Here is a 24,756-nt window from a genome sequence, read left to right on the forward strand (position 1 = left end):
TTATTAAAAAAAATGTTAGAGAAATTGCAAAACATCAGAAACCATACATAATTACATATATTACTATATTTCTGAATTAATAATAATAATAGTAATAAACATGGTTTAATTAAAATGTATAATTTATTATTATTATTCAATTAATTATTATTACTATTAGTATTAATAATAATAATAAACTATATTATTCAATTATTTTTTTAAAATTGTTAGAGAAATTGCACCTTTTTTATAAGTTTATATTTTTTGTTTTATTATTTTATAATAATAATAATAATACGTTTATTATTATTATTAAGTAATAATCTCTGACAATTAATAGATAAAAGCTCAAACTGTTATATAGTCCTACAGCTCATCTTGAGGAAACGGACAGCTCTGAGGACAGAGACAGTCCACCTAACAGAGTCACGGATGGAGATTTAAGCAGAAGATCACCATCTCATGGCCTGGAGCCTCTGGGACCATTCGAGCAGACAGAGAGCCTGTTAGATGCCCTCAGACAGGTACTGAGAAAAATCAGCTAAAGCATTAATACAATGAAATATAAATATAATATCTACTCATAAACAAAAAATATTTTTTAACAGCGACTTGCATTTCTGTGTGGTTGCAACTGGCCAGTTTTTTACATGACTTGAGATCAGTTCAGGCTGATGTATGATTGCACTGTGCATTGGACTGAAAATACTTACCAATCAAAATAATAGCGCTGACATCCACTTCCCAATGTTCATTAGAAGAAAAGTCCTCTAGAATAAACGCTTTCTGAAGCTCCTCCTGAAGATGTCTGGATACTAATGGTATGGTAATGATCCAGGTTCCAGACAGACGGTGTGTGACGGCACCATGTGGAGATCACTCGCGCTCCTACATACATCTGAAGTCCACAACCAACCTGGCTTATTCAAAACAACTCATGCAAACTCCTCATATTACAGGGGCTGAGGTGAGATATCATGTGCATGCTGTCTTTAATGGTACATTTTTTTTTATGTTTTAAAAGAAGGATCTTCTGCTCATCACAGCTGCATTTATTTGATCAAAAAAACAGTAAAAACAGTAATATTGTTAAATATTATTACAATTTAAAAAAGCTGTTTTCTATGTGAATATATTGTAAAATGTAATTTATTCCTGTGATCAAAGCTGAATTTTCAGCATCATTACTCCAGTCTTCAGTGTCACATGACCCTTCAAAATTTACGCATTTGGAAACCGTGATACTTCAGGATTCTTTGATGCATAGAAAGTTTAAAAGAACAGCATATATTTGAAAATGAAATCTTTTGCTACATTATAAAAGTCTTTTTCACTTTTGATAAATTTAAAGCATCCTTGCTGAAGGATGATGATTAGAATAGTCTATTCTAAATTAAAAACCCAAAATGATTGACCTTTTTCATCATGTCCAGACAGAGGAGCCAGTTAAATCAGGTCCGGAGCGCTGCCTCCTCTCCTCTGTCTCGGAGGAACTGCAGGACTGGGAACCACAAACATTCCAGAGCATTGAGGAGGAAGTGACATCACTCGACCCGTCCCAATCAGGAATCCTCCATCAGTCGGTCCTTACATACCTCTTCCTCAGACTGAAGATCCCTCTGAAGCTCAGCACACTGGCCTGCATGTTCAGATCCTTCAGGAACACCAGCGACCCGGAGCAGGTACATCACTTATCATCAGTTACAGCAAATATTATTATTCAACTAGTCATTGTACAGTTTCAGGGGCATTTGCATTTAACAAAATGAAACCCATCGATTCATGTTGTATTCATTTATTTTAATTCTGATTTCATATACAAGTCACTCTTATACACCATTGCTTATTTTCATAAATAACCTGTTTGTTTGTTTATTATTTATTTATTAATTCATCCTTGACATCAATTTTATGACAATAAAACATACTTGTATTAAAATATGGGTTATATAGGCCTATTATATATATATATATATATATATATATATATATTTTTTTTTTTTTTTTTGCATTTTGGGTTGAAACATGACATATACTGTATATGTTTTATGATTATTACCCAGTTTTCCATTTTGACCCTTTAAATAGGGCTTTTAAATAAAAAATTTCCAATATGGAAAACTAAGTGAATCTCGTATAAACATATACAAGTCATGTTTCACCCAAAAACCAAAAAAAAAAAAGAAATTATATTTTGCATGAGGACAAATAATCACATTTTAATACAAAGACGGGCCATTTTATATGTGTCTTCTGACAAAGAAAAAAAAATCTTATTTTGCTACTTTTACTCTTTTCTAAAAATTAAAAAATGTTGCTATCAGCCTCAAAGTTTATCTTTTCTGTGACATGCCTGCTTTCATACACTTTCAAAATTAATTATAAATTAATTGGACTTTTAAAATATTAATTATACGATAATTTATACAATTAAGCTATAGTTAAAGTGTTTTTAAGCATATATGGTATTCTACAGGAATTAGTTGCACTGAATTTTGTCTGTTTTCATGTGAAAGTGATGATAAAAATGTTGTATGATGTTCAGCGCATTGTACTCACCATCACACTCTACAGGTGCAATATAAAGAATTGCTGCAGTTCATGCAGAGAGCTGTGCAAGATGAGACAGAGCAAAGTGTTGAGGTCTGTAAATGAGCCTGATAAAAGTACCCAGAGAATTATCTTGTCGGCGGTTTTCTGAAATAAAAAAGATATTTTGACCATGATCCCCTTTAGGTCGAGATCTGGGATGCGTCAGTGGCCAGTACTGACCTGGAATCAGTGATCAGTGTGACTGCAGACCGAAGAGAAACGTGGCTTCAGAGGTTCCAGAAGATGGAGATGGCCTTAAAAATGAGTGACACCAAAAACACAGGTATAAAGCCTATCATAGAAATACAGTCTATCTGGTCCCAGGATGCTCATTTTAAACCTATTATGTTTTTGTTTTGTTTACATGTTCATCTTTCTTTAGTGTGTAATGTTGCTGTTTGAGCATGAAAAAGCTCTGTAAAGTTACAAAGTGCCTCAAAAGGGAGTTATTCTCTATATCAGTGTCAGTGTTTCTGAACTCCCTGAAACGCCTCCATTTTAGTCTTGAGTTTCTTCCAGGAACGAACGAGTCACAATATTCCTCATTTATATAATTCATACGCAGAACAAAGGGGCGGGGCCTGGTTGAGTTAGTTAGTAGTGTGTTGAAACCAGCCCGTTCTCATCCCAAGGCTTCATCTAACTGACGCTTTTGACCATGCGTCAACATGCCGACGCACATGGTACCCCTTAAGCGTCAATATGAGATGCGCCTCCTAGTGGTCTAACCCTAACCCTACCCCAGACCTAAACCTACCCATAACGGAAGCGTCATCTAACTGACGCTAAAGGGTGCCATGTGCGTCGGATTTAGACACATGGTCAAAAGCGTCAGTTAGATGACGCCCGAGGATGAGCGTCTCATATTGACCCTTAAAGGGTACCATGTGCGTCGGCATGTTGACGCATGGTCAAAAGTGTCAGTTAGATGACGCCTTGGGATGAGAATGTGTTGTTGAAACTCGTGGGTATGGTAAGGGGCGGGACATTTCCCAAACATGCTCAAAGCACTCGACCAATCACAACAAAATCAAGGCTTTGTGAAAGGATATGATATCGCCTCTTTAAAGCTACACTGTGTCATTTTTTAAGTTGATTCTTAGCAAAAAACACTTTGTGCTTTCAAAATTATATGTGCTCGTTCATGTGTAATTACTTCCACCAACTAATCAAGTATTCTCGTAAGCGTAGAATCTGCCATTCAGAATACATACGACCGAGTCGCTCCAATGGCCGAAGCCATGTTGTGCATCCATCTTGAAATTACATTAGCCAAAGAGGGACATACCTGCTATAAAAAAAAAGGCTGAAAAAAAGCCTATACTGTAAACATTGCCTTACACTATTAATCTCGTACAATATACAGAATAAAGATAGCACTGATACTTACTAACATTAGTTTGCATTCAATTGGGAACCTGATAGCTGATGTTAGCAATAAAAGGGTACCAAAATAAGGAAAACGTTACAATTATTATTCATTTTACGTAGAGGTCATAACCTACAAGTTAACTGACTAAATAACTAAATGCAATTTGTAATAGTTTTCTAAAGTAACCTCATCACTTGAAGGAACACTCGAAGTCGAACTGGAAGCCATGTTAATCTTGGAATAATATGGCCACCGAAGAAGTTAAAACGCCCTTAGAATGGGAGTAATATTCAGTTGGTAGTCATATACTATTTCACTGCTAGATGGGGGAAAATCTTACACAGTGTAGCTTTAAAGCTTTTTTTTCAAACAGCGACCCCTAGAGTCGCTGTGGAGTACTTGTATTTAACGTTACTGTCGTAAATACCACTCACACAGAGCATCTCTGCACCAAGGGGGTAATCCACCAGCCGGAAACCGAAGTCTCCCCGGACGCCGCCATTGGCTAACAAGCCTTCACCTGCTGTTAGCACTCCATTGACTCCCATTCATTTTGGTGTCACTTTGACAGCGAATAACTTTACATCAGAGGCGTTTAAATACTCCATTTGTCCATTGTTTATTTATAAAGAAACACGACAATGTATAAAAGGCTCCATTACCTTGTATCTTATGTTATGGCCCCGTAGAAGCAGTTTTTGTAAAAATAAGCTAACGATTGAGTCATAACACAGAAATTACCGTATAGACAGGAGGAGAAGCTCATCTAAATCTGGGGGACGTGGAGGAATAAAGTCAAGGGAGAAGCCCATAGAGAGTCATAAAGTTGCTCCTGCTCATGGACAGCTCCTACTCACGCTCTCCGTCTCTGCAAGATTCGGAAGGGAATGATTCAGATTCCTCTTGGCACAGCCACTAGAAGGTCAGACAGGTTGCTCACACCACATCTATGTCGTCAAGCTCAGTGTGAGCCTGCGCAGTCGCTCAGCCATCAAAGAGTGAGTGCTTCTAATTGACTTCACTTTTCTCCGTTGAAGTCTATGGGGTCGCTGTGTCCATTTCTTTTACTGTATATGCTCTGCACTCACGGCCTGAGACCCCTTCGAAGCTGTTATATTAAGGTACAAATCTTGCATAGTGTGCCTTTAAATAAGAGATGTGTTTTTGAACTCAACCTGAGCGCTCGTGTCCGCTGCTATCAGTGTCATGGATACATAGTGTCTCTTGTGGCGGCGTGCGCGCAGTCTTCACTCGGACGCGCTCTTCAATCTATCGCAGTTGCGGAGACTCTCTATTCATTCCGGTGAAATCACTAAATAAAATGCACACAAACTTAGAAAGATTTACTCACTAGTGCATCAACAAGATCGCCAGGTCAGCATCACTGTTGCATCCAGTCCTGCTTTTTAGCTCACGCCAACAAGTGAAAAGCTTGACGAGTGGGACTCTTGTCCGGTTCCTCACGCGGCACAGATTCTCTTTTTTTCCTTTTCCTAGTCTCTTCCGACCGCGTTTTCTATGCTTTTTCCGTCGTCGAGTATCACGTCTGAAATGCGCGCAAGTGTCTTCGTGCTTCATATGTTGTTGTTGATGTGTGTGACGTCATTGCCGTAAAGCATGTCGAGATTTGTCGGGGGCGCTCTTCTCAAACTTGCATTGCTGATTTTTCCAGCAGCGTCCCCCCCAAGCTTTACTACCAGGATGATTCGCCCTACTATGAATTTGTTTACCACCGTAATGACTTTGAAGCTGTTATATTAAGGTACAATTCTTGCATAGTGTGCCTTTAAAGCCTTTTAAAAGTGTGATGGACTAAGAAACAATAGTATTTTCTAAGTAGAGATGATGTTTTCAACACTGTTTTTCAGGTTATGTGGACAGAGGTCAAGCCAAACGTCTGATACTGAACTACAGCCTCATCTTTGATCTGAATCTGAGTCCACTGAAGATCAATGAAATCACACGTAACACTCAGCGAGAGAGCAAAGTTCACCTCGCCTCAGCTCTGCAGCAGCTGAAGGAACTATAAACCTCTTGACCCTTTTCTTAAATCTATGCACATACTACAGCATTACAGTCATCCTTAACCACTCTGGAAAATATTAATAGTGACCCTGTAAAAAGGGCTTTTAAATGAAAGCTGAATAAACAGACGTCATGTTTCACCCAAAAATCAAAAAAAAAAAAAAAAGAAAATGAATCCTATTTTATTACTAAATGCTTAATTGTCATGCAACAAATGTTGCGACGGATGGACAGATATTTTTTTTTCTAAGCAAAGTATAATTTCTTGTTTTCGTGACATTAACGCCGATCCCTGAAGAGGGAACGAGATGTTACGTGGTTTGACGCTGTAGGAATAATCTGCGTGACTGCGTCGTAAAGCACGTGTAAAATCAGTCCAACATTGGAGCTCTGATTTGGAACATTGATTAGTAGCAATGCAAATATGTCTTGGTTAATAATTTAGAATTAAACATTGCACATCCATGATTAAGTTTGTGCACCTTAGACTTAAACTCAAGTTTGTTATTAGGTACCACAGGGCCTGCTGATTATATAAGACAAATCAAACCATGATGTAATATTGCAGATATAACATGATTTAACATCTGTTCAGACTGTGGAGAATGACCATGTTGTTTGGAGACGCATGTCACATGATCAGGTAACTCAACCAGTTCGACTACTTTAAACACATGGACAAATGCACATGTGAGATTTCTCTCCACCCATAAACCCACAACTGGAAGCTGCACTCTGGTGCAGAGTTTGACAGTACATTTACACATTATCTTTTCATTTTCCCCCAGTAACAGTGAACATTACTGTACTCACTTTAGACTTGAAAGTAATGCTTCATTCTCTTGTTTTATTTGTAGTAAAAGCATTTCACTATACAAATCAGATAAAACTACATGTGGATACATTTTATTATAAAATAAAATGCATGCATCAATAATAAAATAATGTAAAAAACTGTGCTTAAATGTTTAAAACTTTTTGCCACCATGAAACTAAAATGGACCATTCTTGTTTATGCAATACTTCTTGTATGATGTCAATCTGATACATTTCGGGTTACTGATGGTCACTCTTTAGTATCTCTGCTGCAGCAGATGATGTTGAAGGTCTGAGGAAGGCGGAAAAAACCCAAGATCCCATCTATGTCCAGAGGCTGTGGATCTGGTGGCCAGGAGAAATGAATCCGCTGTAGGAGAGACGTGATGTACAGGAAGAGCTCCGTCCTCGCCAGCGTCTCACCAAGACAGACCCTCGGACCTGATAAACCAGCACATAAATATTTAGGCCTAAATTTCAAGATTTATGTATTTGCGTTGCAAATAAAACTTCCATCCATTTAGATTACAGAGTTTTAACTAAACAAACTAGTAAAATTATTGTGATGCATATTTGTCAGTCATACATAAATTAAAGATTTCCACACTCAGAAATACATGACATCATTTATTACTAATTGCATGTAATTGATTCAGTTTAAATAATTTTAAAACAGCATAAATCATTGAGAAAATAAATTACATTTAGTTATAAAATATGAACATGCATATTACTCTGTGGAACAAGCAATTTTCAGTTGTGTGAGACTCAAACAAATTGGATTAATTGATGATGATTATTGTGCATTTAAAGCATTCATTTTATAAGTACTAGAGAAACCTTACCCGTTTCTTTTATGTACTGCATGACTGACATATATGCATCACATATTATTTTGCATATGCTAAAACTGTGTAATCCAAAATGGATGTACATTTTATATGCAAAATACATAAATCTTATATTTAGGCCTAAATATTTATTTGTGTGTAATATTAGTCCAGTAACCTTTGTGTTTATTAATATCAGAAATGCCTGACTCACCCAGTGAGAACGGGATGAAACACTCCGGCTTGCTGAAATGTCCGTTCTCATCCAGGAAATTCTCTGGGTTGAAGGAGTCGGGATGCTTCCAGTGCTCCTTATTGCTGAAAATTGCTGCTAAGTTTGTTAGGATCATAGTTCCCTGTATGAGGAAAGTTCATCAGAGTTATATAACCTTTTCACAAAACCCAGGGGCATTTTTAACCTCCTATATTGTACCATGTTTCATAATGTAATCAGTCATAATTTACACTGGCTTATTGCTCTAACATGATAATATTACATACATATTTATATAAGATAAATTTAATTGATTGGACATGTGATGTAAATGTGTTATGTAATGGCCTCAGTATTGGTCAAAAGGGTATTTTAACATGAAATTTGCAGGAAAGTGCAGACGAAGGAAGCCCAGGTCAAAGATCATGTACACATCACATGATCAAATAATCTAGACTTACTGAAAAGTGCTTAACACAGTAGAACTAACAGTCATATGATTAGCTTATGATCATTACAAACCAATCACCAGCAGGGCCGTGCACAGAACTTTTGAGGGGAATGTGCTGAAACTGAAAAATACCAATATGCTTAATTCACTAAAGTCACTAAAATAATGCCATAATGCAAATGCATGAAAAACATCTTAATTGTCCTTAAAAATATATTTAAAGTCAATTTTATTTTAAAATAAATGGCTGTACAAGTGTTTTTCAGAGAAACGAGTATGTGAACTTAGCATGTTTCCTGAGTAATGCAAACATATGTTATTTAGTATGCTTTAGTAGAGTAAAAAAAAAGAAAAAGTTACAGCACCTTTAACTTCAGATACATTATTTTCAATATTCAATCCAGAAATTATTTTATATGTATATATATATATATATATATATATATATATAAATTAGACAGCATGATTATTGCACAGGTGTGCCTTAGGCTGGCCACAATAAAATACCACTCTAAAATGTGCAGTTTTATCACACAGAACAATGTTATAGATGTCACAAGTTTTCAGGGAGCATGCAATTGGCATGCTGACTGCAGGAATGTCCACCAGAGCTGTTGCCTATGAATTGAACGGAGATGGCTTATGGTAGAGAAATGAATGAATGCGTTTCAGAGAATTTGGCAGTTCATCCAACCGGCCTCACAACCGCAGACCATGTGTAACCACACCAGCCCAGGACCTCCACATCCAGCATCTTCACCTCCAAGATCGTCTGAGACCAACCACCCGGTCCACCCGGTCCATTTCTGCACAATCTGTCAGAAACCATCTCAGGGAAGCTTATCTGCATGCCTGTCATCATCGGGGTCTCGACCTGACTGCTTTTCGTCGTTGTTTTTCACTGTACAGGGCAAATGGCAGAACATGGCGATGTTCTGGATCCTGGCCATGTCCTGCCAATATCCAGCTACTTCACACAGCCATTGAAGAGGAGTGGACCAACATTCCACAGGCCACAATGGCCTTGTATTGTGGCCAGCCTAAGGCACACCTGTGCAATAATCACGCTGTCTAATCAGCATCTTGATATGCCACACCTGTGAGGTGGATGGATTATCTTGGCAAAAGAGAAGTGCTCACTAACAGATTTAGACAGATTTGTTAACAATATTTGAGAGAAAGAGACCTTTTGTGTACATGGAAAAAGTCTTAGATCTGAGTTCAGCTCATGAAAAATAGGGGCAAAAACAAACAAAATAATATATATAATATGTATGTGTGTGTGTAGCCTACAGCGAAGAGGGTAAGGCGTAGGTCTGACGCAGAAGGAAAGGGCAAAAAAAAAGTTCGATCCCCATGAAGATTTCGCTCATGTTTAAGTTGTTTAAACATGTTTAAGCGATTTGTGAAGGAATTGAGAATATAAAAATATTATATCTTTGGCTAAGCTCTTCATAATTGGTTATTTGTGACTCTGGTAGCATCTTTATTGCGAGGTTAACTGTATGAAGAGGCTGTGAAAATCCTTAAAGCCCTTGTCAACGAATAATTCAGCTGCTTAGATTTAAACATATTGCCAAGGAAAAGCCAGGGAGGAAGTCTATATTTTCAGTGCGTAATTACTTCATTCATACATTCCATTAATTACCTGAGGAATGTCATATCCTCGTAGTTTTGTGGGATGAATCGTTTCATGAGTCATCCCCATTGGTACAAGGTTGGCATTGCGCTGAATCTCGTGAACAGTGGCATAGGTGTATGGTAGTTTGTCACGGTCATCCATGCTGGGAAAGCGGTCGTAACCCAACACCCGAACAATCTCCTCGTGACATCGCTCTGTAAGAGATAAAAAGGAAGTTATATTTCATGGCGCTTAAAGGTTTGAGTCAAAGCTTTAGGTTTTGATGCTTAGCAATGGCAAAGGCCGCAGTGTGGGCCAATAATAGATAGAGCATCAAAGGCTGATCTATTTACATTAGGTTATTATATTAATAGAAAAATTTACCCAACCAAAAACAACATTCCAGCAAGCAGCGCTCCAAGATGTCTTCGTTGATAAGTTAGTACACTAAATGGTTCTGAATTAACTGCAGAAAAGGGGTGGTGCGTTGCTCTGTAAAATTTTGCGAATAACTGATTCTGAATTTCATTTAAGGCTGATTTATAGTTCTGCATCTAACCTACGTTATAGGCGAGTGTAGCACGTGTAGCCTTTGACGTATAGTCTGACGTGCACCTCCACAAAAATGTAACAATGCGTCAATTCTACACGGACCGAAAGTGCTGTGATTGGTCTGCAATAAGTGGATCAATCACCACAGAAGCAGCGCTTTGATCTGTCTGCATGTGTAATTGTGTGTGTCAATGCGGACAACAAGGCAGAAGTATAAATGAAAACCGATGTGTAGCCTACAGCGAAGAGGCTACGGCGCTTTATACTCTGTTATTGACAATGAAACGTTTATAGAACGCAAAATTTTGCTAATGTGACCACAATGGAATCTTGTTGTCTCACAAAAAAACCTTGTTTCCAAAATATAAATGGTCATTTTGACATCTCACAATTCTGAATTTTTTCTTGCAAGGGCAAGTTTCTCACACTTTCTGAGAGAAAAAAAAAACAAAAACTTCGAATTGAGAGATGAAAACTCGCTATTACCAGAAACAAAGTCAGAATTACTTGATAAACTTGCAATTGTGTGGGGGAAAAATTGTATACATTTTAAAGATATTTCTCTTTATTCAAATAATAAATATTATTTTATTAATGTTTAGCTCTAGTACCTTGTACATCTGGGTTTTTAATCAAGAAGATGAGCCCCCATCTGATAGTGGTCGATGTGGTGTTTGTTCCAGCCTGGAACAAATCAACTGTCGACATAAACAGGTTCTCCTCATGAAACGTGGAGCCTTCGTTGGACTTTTGCTGCTCCAGGTAAAAAAAAAAAAAAAAAAAAGTTTACTACAACTAAAAATATCTCGGTTTACATTTATGCATGAGAACCCTTTTTTCAGTAACTGATCTCACTTTCTCGATCTCCAGCAGGTAGGCATCAATGAAGTCTCGCGGGCTGTCTGGATCCAGAGTTTCTTGGTGTTCTTTAACTTGTTCCCGGATGAAAACCATTAACTCATTGGCATTCTGCTTGATCTTCTGGTGTGGCCCAGGGAAATGCTTGATGAAGGGCACCAAGTTGAAAAACTAAGATAGACAAAAAGATGGGTGCCTTATGTTTCAAAAATCTTTCAGATTTGAAACTTGTTTTCAGTGCATTTAATTCACGCCATACAAAATATTCATATCATCAGGTAAATATTTGATAGCTAGATATCAAATAAAACAATAATTGAAAATGCAAAAGTTAGTCAGGAAAGTGTTTAGTGTTGAACGACGAGACCAGACAAAGGTGATCTGAAGAGTGACTGCTTCCATGGTGCATGATTTTCAGTGCCAGGTGTGATGGCTGACAGTGCAGGTGTGGCCCAAAAGGGATGCTAGGAAATGTAGTTCTGTGGTCACTGAGGATTATGACAGTACACCTCCCCTACCAGAAGGTTTAACTCAAGCCTAATAGAATCCATTCAACGAGGGAAGGAGGGAGGGAAGCCTTGAGGGTGGTACTGGCAAGCCATGGCCAGAGCCATGGAGGCGCCAGTAGCTCAGGATGCCAGGAAGGTTCCTGTGGTAAAGGGAAAAGTTTGCAGTGTGGGCATCAAAAGGACAGTCATCCTGAGTGAGGAGGATTAAATGCTGTAGTTAAATCCTAAACTTGCTGGTTCACTGTGACTGGAGCGGACTCTGGACTGAGTCTCAGGGCAGGAACGAACATTTCTCTCACTGGAACAGACTGGAACAGTATATGGAAATGAGGACCGAAGATTGAAAATCTTCTTAAGAGCTGTCTTGATGGCCATGATAATTGGGAGCGCTAGCTTTTCCATCAGGTCCACACTGTTTGAGACAGCTTTCCTTGCCCGAAATAAAACTGGAGCACTTGCCGTGATGGTATGGAAAGCTGCCATTACATAATCGTGAGGAGGGAAGCTGGCGTTGGTTTCACCCACATAAGACATTAACCTCTCCCACAGTGAAGGACGAACCACTTCACAACAGTGCACAATCAAGCTCAATTATAAATTGCACTCCAGGTAACAGACCAGTAGCTGACGTTGGCAACTGTTGATAAAGGTCCTCCTCTAATCCGCCCCAGAAGATTGTTTACAAGGTTCCATCATTCCATGGAAGCAGGTTGGAAAGAAGAAAGATATTCCTTAACATAATTTTCAATTGGATGACCATCTTGTGAAATGGAGAGGAGATGCTACTCTGGGTCCAAAGATATGATGTCCATGGTTGATATGATGTCCATGGTTGATGTTGGTTAAGGTCTGGTCTGCGGTCACGGAACAGAAGATGGCAAACACGGGTAACTTCCAAACAGAGTTTATTGATTGACATAATGGACTTGAGCAGGTGAGTAACTATTTTGCAGATTAATATGGTAATACTAGCAGGAAATAGTGATGAGTCGTTCATAAAGGTTCATTGCGTCTGTCACGTGAAAAATGAACGAAAGACTCGGAAGGTAAAGTAATTTATTTTCCTTGTAAATTATTTTTCACTGCATTACAATGATTTCTTAATTCAGAATATGATCAAGATTGCATTGGTGGATGTGTTCAGGGAATTTGCCTGTTAAAAGTATGACATTTGAAGCCCCTTAAATGAACGAAATGACTCGAAAAAAGATTAGTTCATTTTGATGAATGAGTTCGAACAAGAGAGTCAGTAAAATGATCCGAACGTCCCATCACTAGCAGGAAAGTGACAGTTCTTATCTGTTGCAGACGGGGATGAAGAATTTGAGGAAAACCTGAAGACTTAAAAAGGCGAGAGGATACCAGAAGATGGATGAAGGCTGAAAAAAAACTGGACAGTTCGAGACAGGTGGGTAGTCAGGTAAGTGTTTAGTGTTGAACGACAAGACCAGACAAAGGTAATCTAAAGAGTGACTGCTTATATGGTGCATGAGTTATTATCAGTGGCAGGTGTGATGATAGCTGACTGAGTGCAGGTGGGGACCAGAAGGGATGCTGGGAAATGTAGTTTGGAGGTGACTGGACTGGTGACTGGGGATTGTGACAATATGGATGCACTATTGTTTAAATTCTACCATTATTTACTCAAAGAGTGGCCATAGCCAATAATCAATAAATTAATAAAATAAAAATAATAATAAAATAGTTTCTGAGGGAGATTGAGTACATGGATGAGGATAATGCAGACATAATAAAGAGAAAGCCAGTGATGATTTTTTTCAGCAGTGTAAATCTTTTTTTTTTTTTTTTTTAAATGAAGAATGTGATCATACCTGTCCTGCAGGTGACCCTGCTAGCATTAAATTATCATTCAGGATTTTCAGAAGGCATGAGAAGCGTTTGTCATCATAATCGAAGCGATCTCCAAACACGATGGAACAGATAATGTTGGAAGCTGCATTCTGTAATGCATGCAGGGGGTTCATTGGCTTGCCTACAAAGAAACATGCATTAGTATGAGTGGAAAAAGGCCAGTTTTTTTTTTTTTTTATCCAATCCATTTTAAATAGAAACTTTAATTTAAATTGAAAGGCTTAACGGTGGTTTCCATTAGAGAAGGTGAAGGTTTCCTGCGCATTGTCTTTTTAGTGTGGCAAACTAATTTAATTCCAATTAAACTTTTACCCAACTCGATTGTATCACGACTGTAACGACTGAGACAAATCAGACACAATTATTTGTTACATTTAACAAACAAAAATCTATAAAACTCACACTGGGATATGGTCCCATCCCCCCAACAAGGACAAGAAGGGTCTTGGTTACCATAACTACAATCAGATAAGTTGGTTTTATTGCTGTTAAATGTGGACACGTGGAAAAAGCAGAAGCTAAAGGAAAGACCCACCGCCCTTAAAACAGACTTTCCTGCATTAAGGGGAGACACAGGTGAATAAAAAAAAAGCAAAATAAATAAATAATAGATATCAGCATGAAACTACCCCAGTTGATTACTGACATTAAGACAGATATTTGTTTTGTATATTTTAATTTACATATATTTCCAGAAGAGAAATCTGAACATTAGATAAAGCCAGATTCAAAATTCTTGTTTCATTTCGTTGACAGAGTCAAAGGTTTTTACAGAGGGGATTTTGGATCTCTTTTTATCTCTCAATCAGAAAAAAAAAAAGTAAGCCATAAATCCATTTGCTCCCCGTTTTTAGGTTTAAAATGTTGTATAAATCAGAATCTGAATGATATAGGAACAAACCCCTCAGTAAAAACCTTAAGAATATAGATAGGAATAGAACTGGAAAGTTTGGCGTGTGTAAGTGCTGCTAAAGTGGAGATTTCTGCCTCAGAGTGAGAAAAAAAACATTGAGAAAACAGCTTCAAAATTGATATCAGCCAATGAGATTTCACTTTTAGAGTTAAATACCCCATTGTACTTTCACAATTGGTTGCTGATAAAAAAAGGAAATGACCATATTTGGACCCGGCAACACTGTAGAGGAGAGATTCTAGAGGAGCTTTCCAACGGTATATGTGATGACAGGTTGCAGACAGCAATCGCGGAGCAACATTTTGATTTAGAACGCCAACTTTTGTTGAATTTAGGAGAAATATACAGACGCAAATAGAAAAAGTGTAGTAAAATAAAAGACCTAAATGTGTATTTTGGACTTTTTCACCACAAGTCTGAAAGACATGTTATTGAAGACAAATAGCCCAAAATCTCAAAATTGACCTGCTTTGTCTCCCCTTAATTTATGGTCGAACTGATCTGTAAATGAACATGCACCCCAGAACATTGAGTGAATGATTTACTGTTTTGTGTAGTGTCTTTTGATACTATTATGTCTTTTTGATACTATGTATTTTATGATAGAACCAACGGTAAATGTAACCCCACCTATATCGTGTCTCCCATCTAATTACGTCAGCAGCGTCACTGAACGTGGATTGACAACAGAACCGGAAGAGAATGCAATGCTGAATAAAGTCGTAGTTTGTTTTTTTTTGGACCAAAATGTATTTTCGGTGCTTTAAAAAATTCTAACTAACCCACTGATGTCACATGGACTACTTTGATGTCTTTATTTCCTTTCTGGACAAGGACAGTATACCATACATTTTCAATGGAGGGACAGAAAGCTCTCGGACTAAATCTAAAATATCTTAAACTGTGTTCCGAAGATGAACGGAGGTCTTACGGGCTTGGAACGACACGAGGGTAAGTCATTAATGACATCGTTTTCATTTTTGGGTGAACTAACCCTTTAAACGATATCGATTTTTGTGTGAGTTCAAATGTTAATTTCCTTTGTTTTCTCAGAGAGTAGCCCTTCTTGGTCCAGACAGCTCGGCATCAGTAAGATTCGTGAAAGTCTCTAAATAAGCATCTTCAACATTTAAAAACCAAAATGTCAATGTCACATACACAATAATTAAGGAAGAATCATTTGTGTTCTGTTTGACACAGATGAGCTAGTTTGAGAGTTCTAATAAAGGATGAACATTTCATACCTTCTGCTTTAAGAATTTCAGAAATCAGATATCGGCTTTCCTCTATCACCAGCTCTTCTACTGATTTCTTCCCCGGGCCAAAATTCCTGAGCGTGTGCAGAGCAAACCTTCTCTGCTGCCTCCAGGAGTGACCAAACGTGACCATTATTATACCTGAGAAAAAGAGAACAAACGTTCTAATCTCAAATCTGATCTATTGCTCAATTTATAGTCTACACATTTTTGAAGCAAAGTGACTCAAGATCGACTTTACACTATTAAAAATAAAGGTTCTTTATTGGCATACATATGATTCCATGAAGAATATTTAATATCTACACAATTTTATTGCACAAAAGATTCTATGGTGGCAAAATATTTTTGAATTTTTCCCTTACACTATTCCTTACTCAGGTGAATTACCTTATTTACTGAGGATCTTTAGGATACCCAAAATGATTCTTCTACAGCATCGCTGTGAAAACACCATTCTGGGACCTTTGATATTAAAGGGTTAGTTCACCCAAAAAATGTAATTCTGACATTAATTACTCACCCTCATGTCATTCCAAACCCGCAAGACTTTCATTCATCTTTGAGCACAAATGATGATCTTTTTGATGAAATCTGAGAGCTTTCTGTCCCTTCATTGACAGCTACACAACTACCACTTTGATGCTTCAAAGTGTTCATAAAGAGATCGTAAAACTAATCCATATAAATTGAGCTGTGCAATTTCTGAAGAGGCTTTATACGACGAACCGATTGAATTTAGGCTTTTATTCACTTTTAAAATATTGATCAGCAAACAGAAAAGCACACTTGACGTGCGAGAACAAACCTCATTGATTCTTGCAGAGGCTCAAACGTGCTGCATAACACGAGAATTAACCTCATTGGTTCTTGCAGAAGCTCAAACTGTTATGATCCTGTCTCTTTCCCTTTCCTCTGCCTGGTCACACACAGTATTGTACACGCACTTTTACTGATTCGCAAATACACTCTCTCGCTCTCTCCCAGCTGTTCCTTGTTGCTTGTTCCCTTCTGCTTCGCTCTAGTTTCCCCGCACCTGTTCTCTCTTTTCACTGATTACGCTTGCGACTTCTTCCCTCTCTTTTCCCTGTCTCTTTGTCAGATTGTTTGTTAACCTCTGATGAAAGAAGCTACACAGATTTTCCCTCCTTCAGCCTGCTTTGTTCCTGTCCTGGTTGATCCTTCCGGGAATCCTCAGTGTCATCTGAACTAAAAATTGTTCTCTGTGTTTATTCAGTATCCATGCTGCCTGAGACAGCAACTGTTTCCCGTTGACCATCCTCCGGGTGTTTCCCGACTGAACAGAGGCAAGCCGCCGCCCAATCCTTGCAATCAGCCGCCCTCACTGTTCCAGAGTGGATATTTCTGTTAATTTTTATCTGGCCCTAATTCCGGCTGTTTTCTGTTGAACATTTTTCTGCAAGAGCATTTCTGTTGCTGGTGGCTTCCTCATTTAATATCATTAAAGACACTTTGACTGTGGTTCGCTGTTGGGTTTTCTTTCACCTTATAACACAAACGTGCTGTGTAATACGAGAAGAAAACTCATTGTTCTCATACATCAAGCGAACATGCTTTAAGCTTCCGTTTATCAGAACTGATGAGTGCGTTGATGAATATGTGAATAAAAGTCAAAATTCAATCTGTCAAATCTGATATAAAGCGAGTCTCTTTAGAAAATTTGGAATAAACCTCTCATTTCATATGGATTAGGTTTATGATCTCTTTATGAACTTTTTGAAGCGCCAACGTGGTAGTTGCGAAGACTGTCAACAGAGGGACAGAAAGCTCTCAGATTTCATCAAAAGATCTTCATTTGTGGTCCGAAGATGATGGAATGTCTTACAGGTTTGGAATGATTTGAGGGTGAGTAAATAATGACAATTTTCATATTTGGGTGAACCTTTAGGAGTGACTCTAAAGTTTAGAATGAAATGGTACAAAATCCACATTTCAAGCATTATATAATACCATACTCACCAAATCCATTAGTTAACCATTCTATAAGAGGGATAGCCGGTCTTCCAGAAAAAGCTTCCTGAACCAGGGCTTCCTTCGTGACCTGGACTGTGTTGAGGATTATTATCGGCTTCCTCCCAAGATACACAGTGGACATTTCTCCATACTGTGGCAACTACTCGGAGAACATTCACAAGTGCATTAAAACTAAGAAATGTTTCTGAACAAATGTTTTGTAAGTTAAACATCCAATTTCAAAATAGGTCAGAGTTCAATGATAAGCCCATACCAAGAAAACTGCAAAAACTCACTGATTTTACGAACTCCCTTGGCTCCTTTATAAAATGTGGTAATGATCCCACAAAAGGTAAAGGTCTGGGACCAGGAGGAGTTTGATCTCTGTAGGAATTAATCCTGATGATCTCGAACAGAACCAGAAAGATCAAGCCCATAAACAGAGTCAGGCCTACAGAGGCCAGGTCTAACATCATGAGAGTCGCCCACATGATGACAGATTCCAAAGACAAACTCAAAAGCAGCGGACCACTGGTGAGCTTTATAAAAGCAAAGCAGAAGAGGGAGGAGACAGTGGGAGAGATTGACATGCTGTAAACTCTTTCAGCTGTGTTAATCCATGTGTTTATCACCAAAAATGATGAATGCAGCTGTTTAGGCCTATTTGCATACCAATTTATCAATATCATAATTAACAGAAATTATTATATAACACCAATGCTAGAAGTGGGACGATAAGCACCAGTATGTAGTACCGGCACTTGCATATTTGAATCTGTAGCGCAATTATTAAGTAATTTGTAATTATTAAGACCCCTGCCAAATTATTTTGATTGCCTAATCCTAACCCCATCCCTAATCATAACCCCTCCCCCACAACTAATGCTAAACCTACCAATGCTATGGGGGTAATAATTTGGAGGGGGTCGAAATTCGGCACAACACCGGCACTTCTTACATGTTCCTGGTACCAGCCACACCGAAACAGTGTAGAATCAGGCTAATTAATTGTATACATCGTACGTTCTGAGCTTTTATAAGCTGTACGGACTGCACGGATCAATTATCTGCCAATATGTATGAGACTGAAGCCCAATTGTTTAATTTTGCATGAATTGTGAGATTTGTGTGTGAGCTGTTCCTCGGATACAATGTGCGACTCATTTGAATTCTATTGACAACATAGTAAAATGCAATTGAAGCAAGTTGAACATGATCTTAAAACAGCCACAAAAGACTGAATTCCAGCATGTAATAAAACCCCTACTTATCTGGAGAGAAGATGTCAAAGAAAGAGCATAGGTCACTGTCTTCCTCACACTCCTCTCCTCGCCCATCTGAGCCCCCCTTTCCTTTCTTACTGGCCCAAGTCACTGAAACCTCACTAAAAATGTCCATATAACACATATAATGTATCTTGTGCATCCATTGGTTTTTACCTTTCATGTTTGGTCATGGTTGGTTCATTTGTCTGGGTGTGATTAGTAAAATGTTCTCAATATCACAGCAGTAGAATAGATCATGACAAAACTTAGTTATCACTTCTGTTCTCCTGTTGTGGGTGGTGTCTCTTCAAGATCTCTGATAAACTTTGGTTCTCACGCCCGAAACCTGCAGGTGAAAACGGGGCACATGAAAAAGGCCCAACAAAATTCCTAAATATTTCTAAATATTTACAGCTCTTTTGTTCTGGTCTGGATTTTTAAGGGAGTCATTGGGATTCTGTAAGCAGAAAACCATGTGCTAAGGAAACTCACACGCTGCTGTGTGTCTCTCTGTCTATGAGCAATTGATGTTATGTATTTATTATTTCTGAAATGGCATCTTTATATTTAATTATGTAATTGGCATTGTAACAGTTCTTTGTTGTGTGAAGGAGGAGGCGGGAACTGGGAAACATTTAAAGACTTTAAGAACAAAATAAATGAACAAATACAGAATGAAAGTGTTTCAAGTGAACCCTCCGCACCACCTCCTTCGCACCACCAGAGGGAGATATCACCTGAATACTGCCCGTTTCTCATTTGGACTTCATCTCCCATAGGCCCTCATTCCTGGGACTGATTACACACACACACCTGTAGTTCATTATACACACACACTACTTAAGCACACCACTTACACAGTATCAGTTCGAAGTCTTGTTTTGCCCCGGTGAACATTTCTGAGCATTGATTCCCGTTTATAGTATTTTTCCCGTATTTGACTTGGATTGTTTTTCGTATTCTGTTTGTTTGCTGCCTGCCCTGACCTTTGACTGCCTTTTGGACTCTGTTTGTTTGCTGCCTGCCCTGAACTCTGTCCGTCTTTGGAGTCTGCATGTTTGCTGCCTACCCTGACCTCTGCCTGTTCCTGTTAATGCGGTTGCAACTGTATCTTATACTGCTTGTGAATTTGACTATCAATAAACTACAGATGGATCCTCACTCCGCCTCATTACATAAAGAAAAGACAGCAGCCCCTCACAGACGACCGCTGTCACATATACAGTAACAAAATAAAACACAACATAAATCCAGGCCTAACCTCTCTCGTCCTTCACTGTCGTCGCTTCTTTTATGCTTCTGCTCCTCTGTAAGAGATATGAGACGGGTGCGCCGCTCAATAGTAATCACGGCACCGGCCTTGCGGCGGTCTCACGGCTCTCAGCCTTGTCCTGCGACACAGGCGTGATACATTTTTACCTGACGAATAAAAGGCTTTCTGTCATGGCAACTCTGTGATGGCATGGTAATGGATATGGCATTGTTGATATGTTTGGTCTTGGTAGAATTGATTTGCTAATTGATTTGCTACACTGCTGCTGCTGCTGCTGTTGTTATTGCTGCTGTTATTGCGGTGGTTTTGCTGTTATTACTGCGGCTGTTGTTGCTACTGCTGCAAAGCAAGTGTGGGACTCGCTACTGCAAATACATTCAAGACACGCTTTTGTGAGCAAGTAAGACGTGCTGCTATTTATACTGAAAAAAAAAATCTGTTGTGAACTAAATACTACAGAAAAAACAAATGTAATTTCTACGTGAAAAATTTAGTTTGGGCAAGAATAATAAAAAAAATAATAAATTTTATATTAGTTCTCAATTCAAGCTTGTAGAAATCAAAGAGTAAATATCAACGTTATAACATTAAGTAAAACCTACTCAACTTTTGTGATACTGGTGTTTCCATTAGGCACTGGGGCATGAATAAATAATAAGGTTGATTTTTCGCTGTTTTCCAGGTCTATTTACACTGTTATCATTGCTTTTGTTGTTAGGTTTAGTAACTTGCCGTTTTGAGACATCTGGAGCTCATTTTCTACTCAAAATGACATTCATACTCAAAAACGATCCATCAAATGTTACCGTCATTGTGTATTGTGTACCAAGTATTGAGGTCTTTGTGTTCAAAATTTGAGTATTGAGTAATACTCATTATACTTTTATTGAGTAAGTATATCATTATCTATTGTGTTATTTACTTAAATGTTTCTAAGTAAAGCATACACTTTGAAAGTGTGGTTTAATTCAGTATTACATTGCATGAAAATTTGTCTAGAGAGAATTCTAGAGAAATGCCATGATTAAGTTTACTTTATGAGCAAATTTTCTTTCAACACAGAGAAATTAAGTAGTTTGTACAAAGTCAAATCAAGTCACCATTTTAAAAAGCGCTTTTAACAGTATGGATTGTTTCAAAGCAGCTTTACAGTCATACTAGAAATTACCGTAACAGATTTTTTTAAGCATTAGGATAAAGTTATTGTTCAGCTAAAGTTAGTTTTGATTGATTCACTTCCATTGCGAAGATCATTAGTTATTAACTTAGGGGCAGCTAACATGACACCGTTCTAACAGAAAAACTCTAACACGCTTGCCCATCCGCACAAAACAGTGCCAGGTGTCTCGAGAACGAACTCCCTGAAATTGGTTCGAAGGTGCAAAAGATAATCCGGTATCTCTGCGCAATCCTCAAAAGCGCAAACACGCGAAAACGCAGCCGGCGCGCACATGCGCATCACGTGTTCAGTTCATAGGTATGCGTGTTTGAATATATATGTTTGCAGGCGTGTAGTCCTTCACAAATCAACCCTTAACAAACTACTTGTCTAGTCTTAAAAATGTATAATACATAAATGTTGTCGTGTCTGCGTATCCACGCGAACCGGAATTATCCAGACAATGTTTTATCTGTTCAGAGGTAAAGTGAGGGAGGCCTTCACAGGCGAGAGACTAGTTGACACTTCAGGACTGCGTTGTTGTCGTGTCCAGGCGCTGGTCCTTCACGAGGACTATAATGCGTTAAGAGCTCTCTCAAGTACTAGGGAGCAAAACCATTTAGTGCTTTGTAAGTAATCAGCAATATTTTAAAATGTATACAATGTTTAATAGTAGGGTCACGATTCTCCAAATCCTCGATTCAATTAAATTTTCGATTTTAAGGTCACGTTTCGATTCTCGATTTTTACATTTATTTTTTTTAAAGCCGAAACCGGCCAATCAGGATGCTCTCTGTCTTACATGCGCTTCATAAGGCACATACGTATGTTCTCTCACTCTCTGCCGTGCGCGCGCTATACGGTTTGGAGCACAGTTTTTTTCTGTCTCGCATGCGCGCTCTTGCTCGCTCACTCTAGATTCCGGGAGATTTGAACTAATTTGCGGGCATCCGAGCCGCTATCAATATGCGGGCGACTCACGGAACTTCCGCAAGACTTGGGATGTCTGCAAAGTAAACTGTGGATTTTTTTAAAGCGCGAACGTTGTCAACATAACTCACTGGAAATCCAAAAAACTTCCACACCTGCGACTTCAATGAAAGAGGAGGGGGTTCAAGTTCTGTCGATGGGTCTCCTGCATCTGCAGTTATGCTATCTTTTGAATGCCTGTAGCTAAGTTAGAGGAGGTTGACCATAGACTCGCAGCTTTTCAACACGCGTGTTTTTTCCCGCTTGGCACGCCGACCGGACGTGACATGGGGGCGTGGCAGCATCGACGATTCCATTTTTTAATTCGAAGTTCGAGATTGTGAATTAATTTCGGTTGATTTCGATTTAAAATCGAAATCGTGACACCCTTATTTAATAGGGAGCCAATGCAGTGTTGACATAACCGGGCTAATATGGTCATATTCTTCCTGGTTCTGGTAAGAACTCTAGCGGCTGCATTTTGGACCAGCTGTAGTTTATTTATTAAACGTGCAGGGCAACCACCCAGTAGAGCATTACAATAATCTAGCCTTGATGTCATGAATGCATGAACTAATTGTTCTGCAGATTGTTATTCAGTTGTAATTGAGAGCATATGACGTAATTTAGATATGTTTTTAAGACGAAAAAATGCGATTTTACAGATGACACGTGACTTTCAAATGAAAGATTGGTATCAAAGTGCACACCCAGGTTCCTAAACGATGACTTGACAGAGCAACCATCAAGTGTTAGACAGTATTCTAGATTATTACGTGAGGACGTTTTTTGTCCAATAATTAGAATCTCTGGGGTTTTTTCAGAATGAAGTAATAGGAAATTGCTTGTCATCCAGTTTTTTTTTATATAATTTGGTAAGTTTCATCAGGGCGTGAAGAAATATAGAGCTGAGTATCATCAGCATAACAGTGAAAACTAATGCCATGCTTCGTAATGATATCTCCTAAGGTTAGCATGTACAGAGTAAACAGCAACGGTCCTAGTACTGAGACTTGTGGTACACCATACTGAACTTTTGACCGATAAGACATCTCTTCATTTACTGCTACAAACTGATAACGGTCAGATAAGTGTAATTTAAACCCTGCTAGTGCAATTCCCATAATGCCAACATAATTTGAGTCTGTTTAAAAGAATGTTGTGGTTGATAGTGTCAAATGCAGCACTAAGATCGAATAACACAAGTAGAGAGATACAACCACTATTGGATAAGAGCAAATAATTTGTGACTCTAATGAGAGCTGTCTCAGAACTATGATACGATCTAAATCCTGATTGAAAATCCTTGCAGATACCATTTCTTTCTAAAAAGGAACTTAGTTGTGAAGATACTGCCTTTTCTAGTATCTTTGACAGAAAAGGTAGATTCGAGATCGGCCTATAATTGACTAATTCTGTAGGATCAAGTTGCGTTTTTTAAAAAAGTGGTTTAATCATAGCCAGCTCAAAAGTTTTTGGTACGTAATGATATTAAGAAGAGGATCTATGACCTCTGGAACCATCTCTTTCAGTAGCTTAGTCGGTATAGAGTCTAACATACATGTTGTCGTTGTCATTTAACAAATTTAGAAAATTCATCCTCTCCTATAGCAATGAATGAATCGAATTTTTCATCAGGGAGTCTACAATGCACTGCCTGATGCAATACTGTAGTAGATGGTTGCATAGTTACAAGATTGATAATATCAGGGAGAAAATTATAAGTAAAGAAGTTCATAAAGTCATTACTGCTGTGTTGCTTGGAAACGTCTGGGCTTGAAGCTTTATTTTTCGTTAGTTTAGCCACTGTTTCAATGAAATATGTAGGGTTTTGTTTATTTTCTTCTAATTGGGTTGAAAAATAAGCAGATCTAGCAGCTTTTAAGGAATCTTTGTATGCAATCGTGCTCTCTTTCCATGAAATGCGAAATACCTCTAGTTTGTTTTCTTCTTGTTGCGCTTCATTTTTCTGGCTTCTCGCTTAAGGGCCTGAGTGTGCTCGTTGTACCACGGTGTTGGACTATTTTCTTTAATTTTATTTAATCTTCTTTAAGCACAAAAGGAGCAACTATGTCTAAAGTGCTGGAAAAGAGAGATTTAAAAGTTTCTGTCACAATATTCAAAGCTATCTGGGATGCTAATGAAACTGATCAGGAAGATTATTAATAAAGGAATCTTTAGTGGCAGAAGTGATAGGTCTAACATTTGTAACACGGAGTCAGCTTTGCAGCCTTGGCTAAATGAAGTTTAGAC

General features: G+C 38.3%; 2 protein-coding genes across 2 annotated transcripts; one reads left to right on the top strand and one right to left on the bottom strand.

Moving 5' to 3' along the window:
* Positions 1-407: 407 nt before the first annotated feature.
* Positions 408-6,015, top strand: LOC130069839 (uncharacterized protein C1orf87). Its single transcript, XM_056233981.1, has 6 exons — positions 408-506; positions 821-949; positions 1,416-1,664; positions 2,557-2,625; positions 2,719-2,857; positions 5,815-6,015. Exons 2-6 carry the CDS (start codon positions 920-922, stop codon positions 5,973-5,975), a joined length of 648 nt encoding a protein of 215 aa, XP_056089956.1. The 5' UTR covers positions 408-506; positions 821-919; the 3' UTR covers positions 5,976-6,015.
* A 769-nt stretch (positions 6,016-6,784) lies between these two features.
* On the bottom strand, positions 6,785-18,334 carry LOC130069837 (cytochrome P450 2B15-like). The gene is made up of 9 exons (XM_056233979.1): positions 18,134-18,334; positions 17,844-17,997; positions 15,852-16,004; positions 13,655-13,815; positions 11,311-11,484; positions 11,067-11,208; positions 9,931-10,118; positions 7,832-7,973; positions 6,785-7,228 (listed from the first exon to the last, which is right to left on the bottom strand). Exons 1-9 carry the CDS (start codon positions 18,326-18,328, stop codon positions 7,038-7,040), a joined length of 1,500 nt encoding a protein of 499 aa, XP_056089954.1. The 5' UTR covers positions 18,329-18,334; the 3' UTR covers positions 6,785-7,037.
* Between the last annotated feature and the right edge of the window lie 6,422 nt (positions 18,335-24,756).

This window comes from Rhinichthys klamathensis, unplaced genomic scaffold (genome assembly GCF_029890125.1).
Source record: "Rhinichthys klamathensis goyatoka isolate OS25496 unplaced genomic scaffold, OSU_Roscu_1.1 h1tg000386l_1, whole genome shotgun sequence".
NCBI classification, from domain to species: domain Eukaryota; kingdom Metazoa; phylum Chordata; class Actinopteri; order Cypriniformes; family Leuciscidae; genus Rhinichthys; species Rhinichthys klamathensis.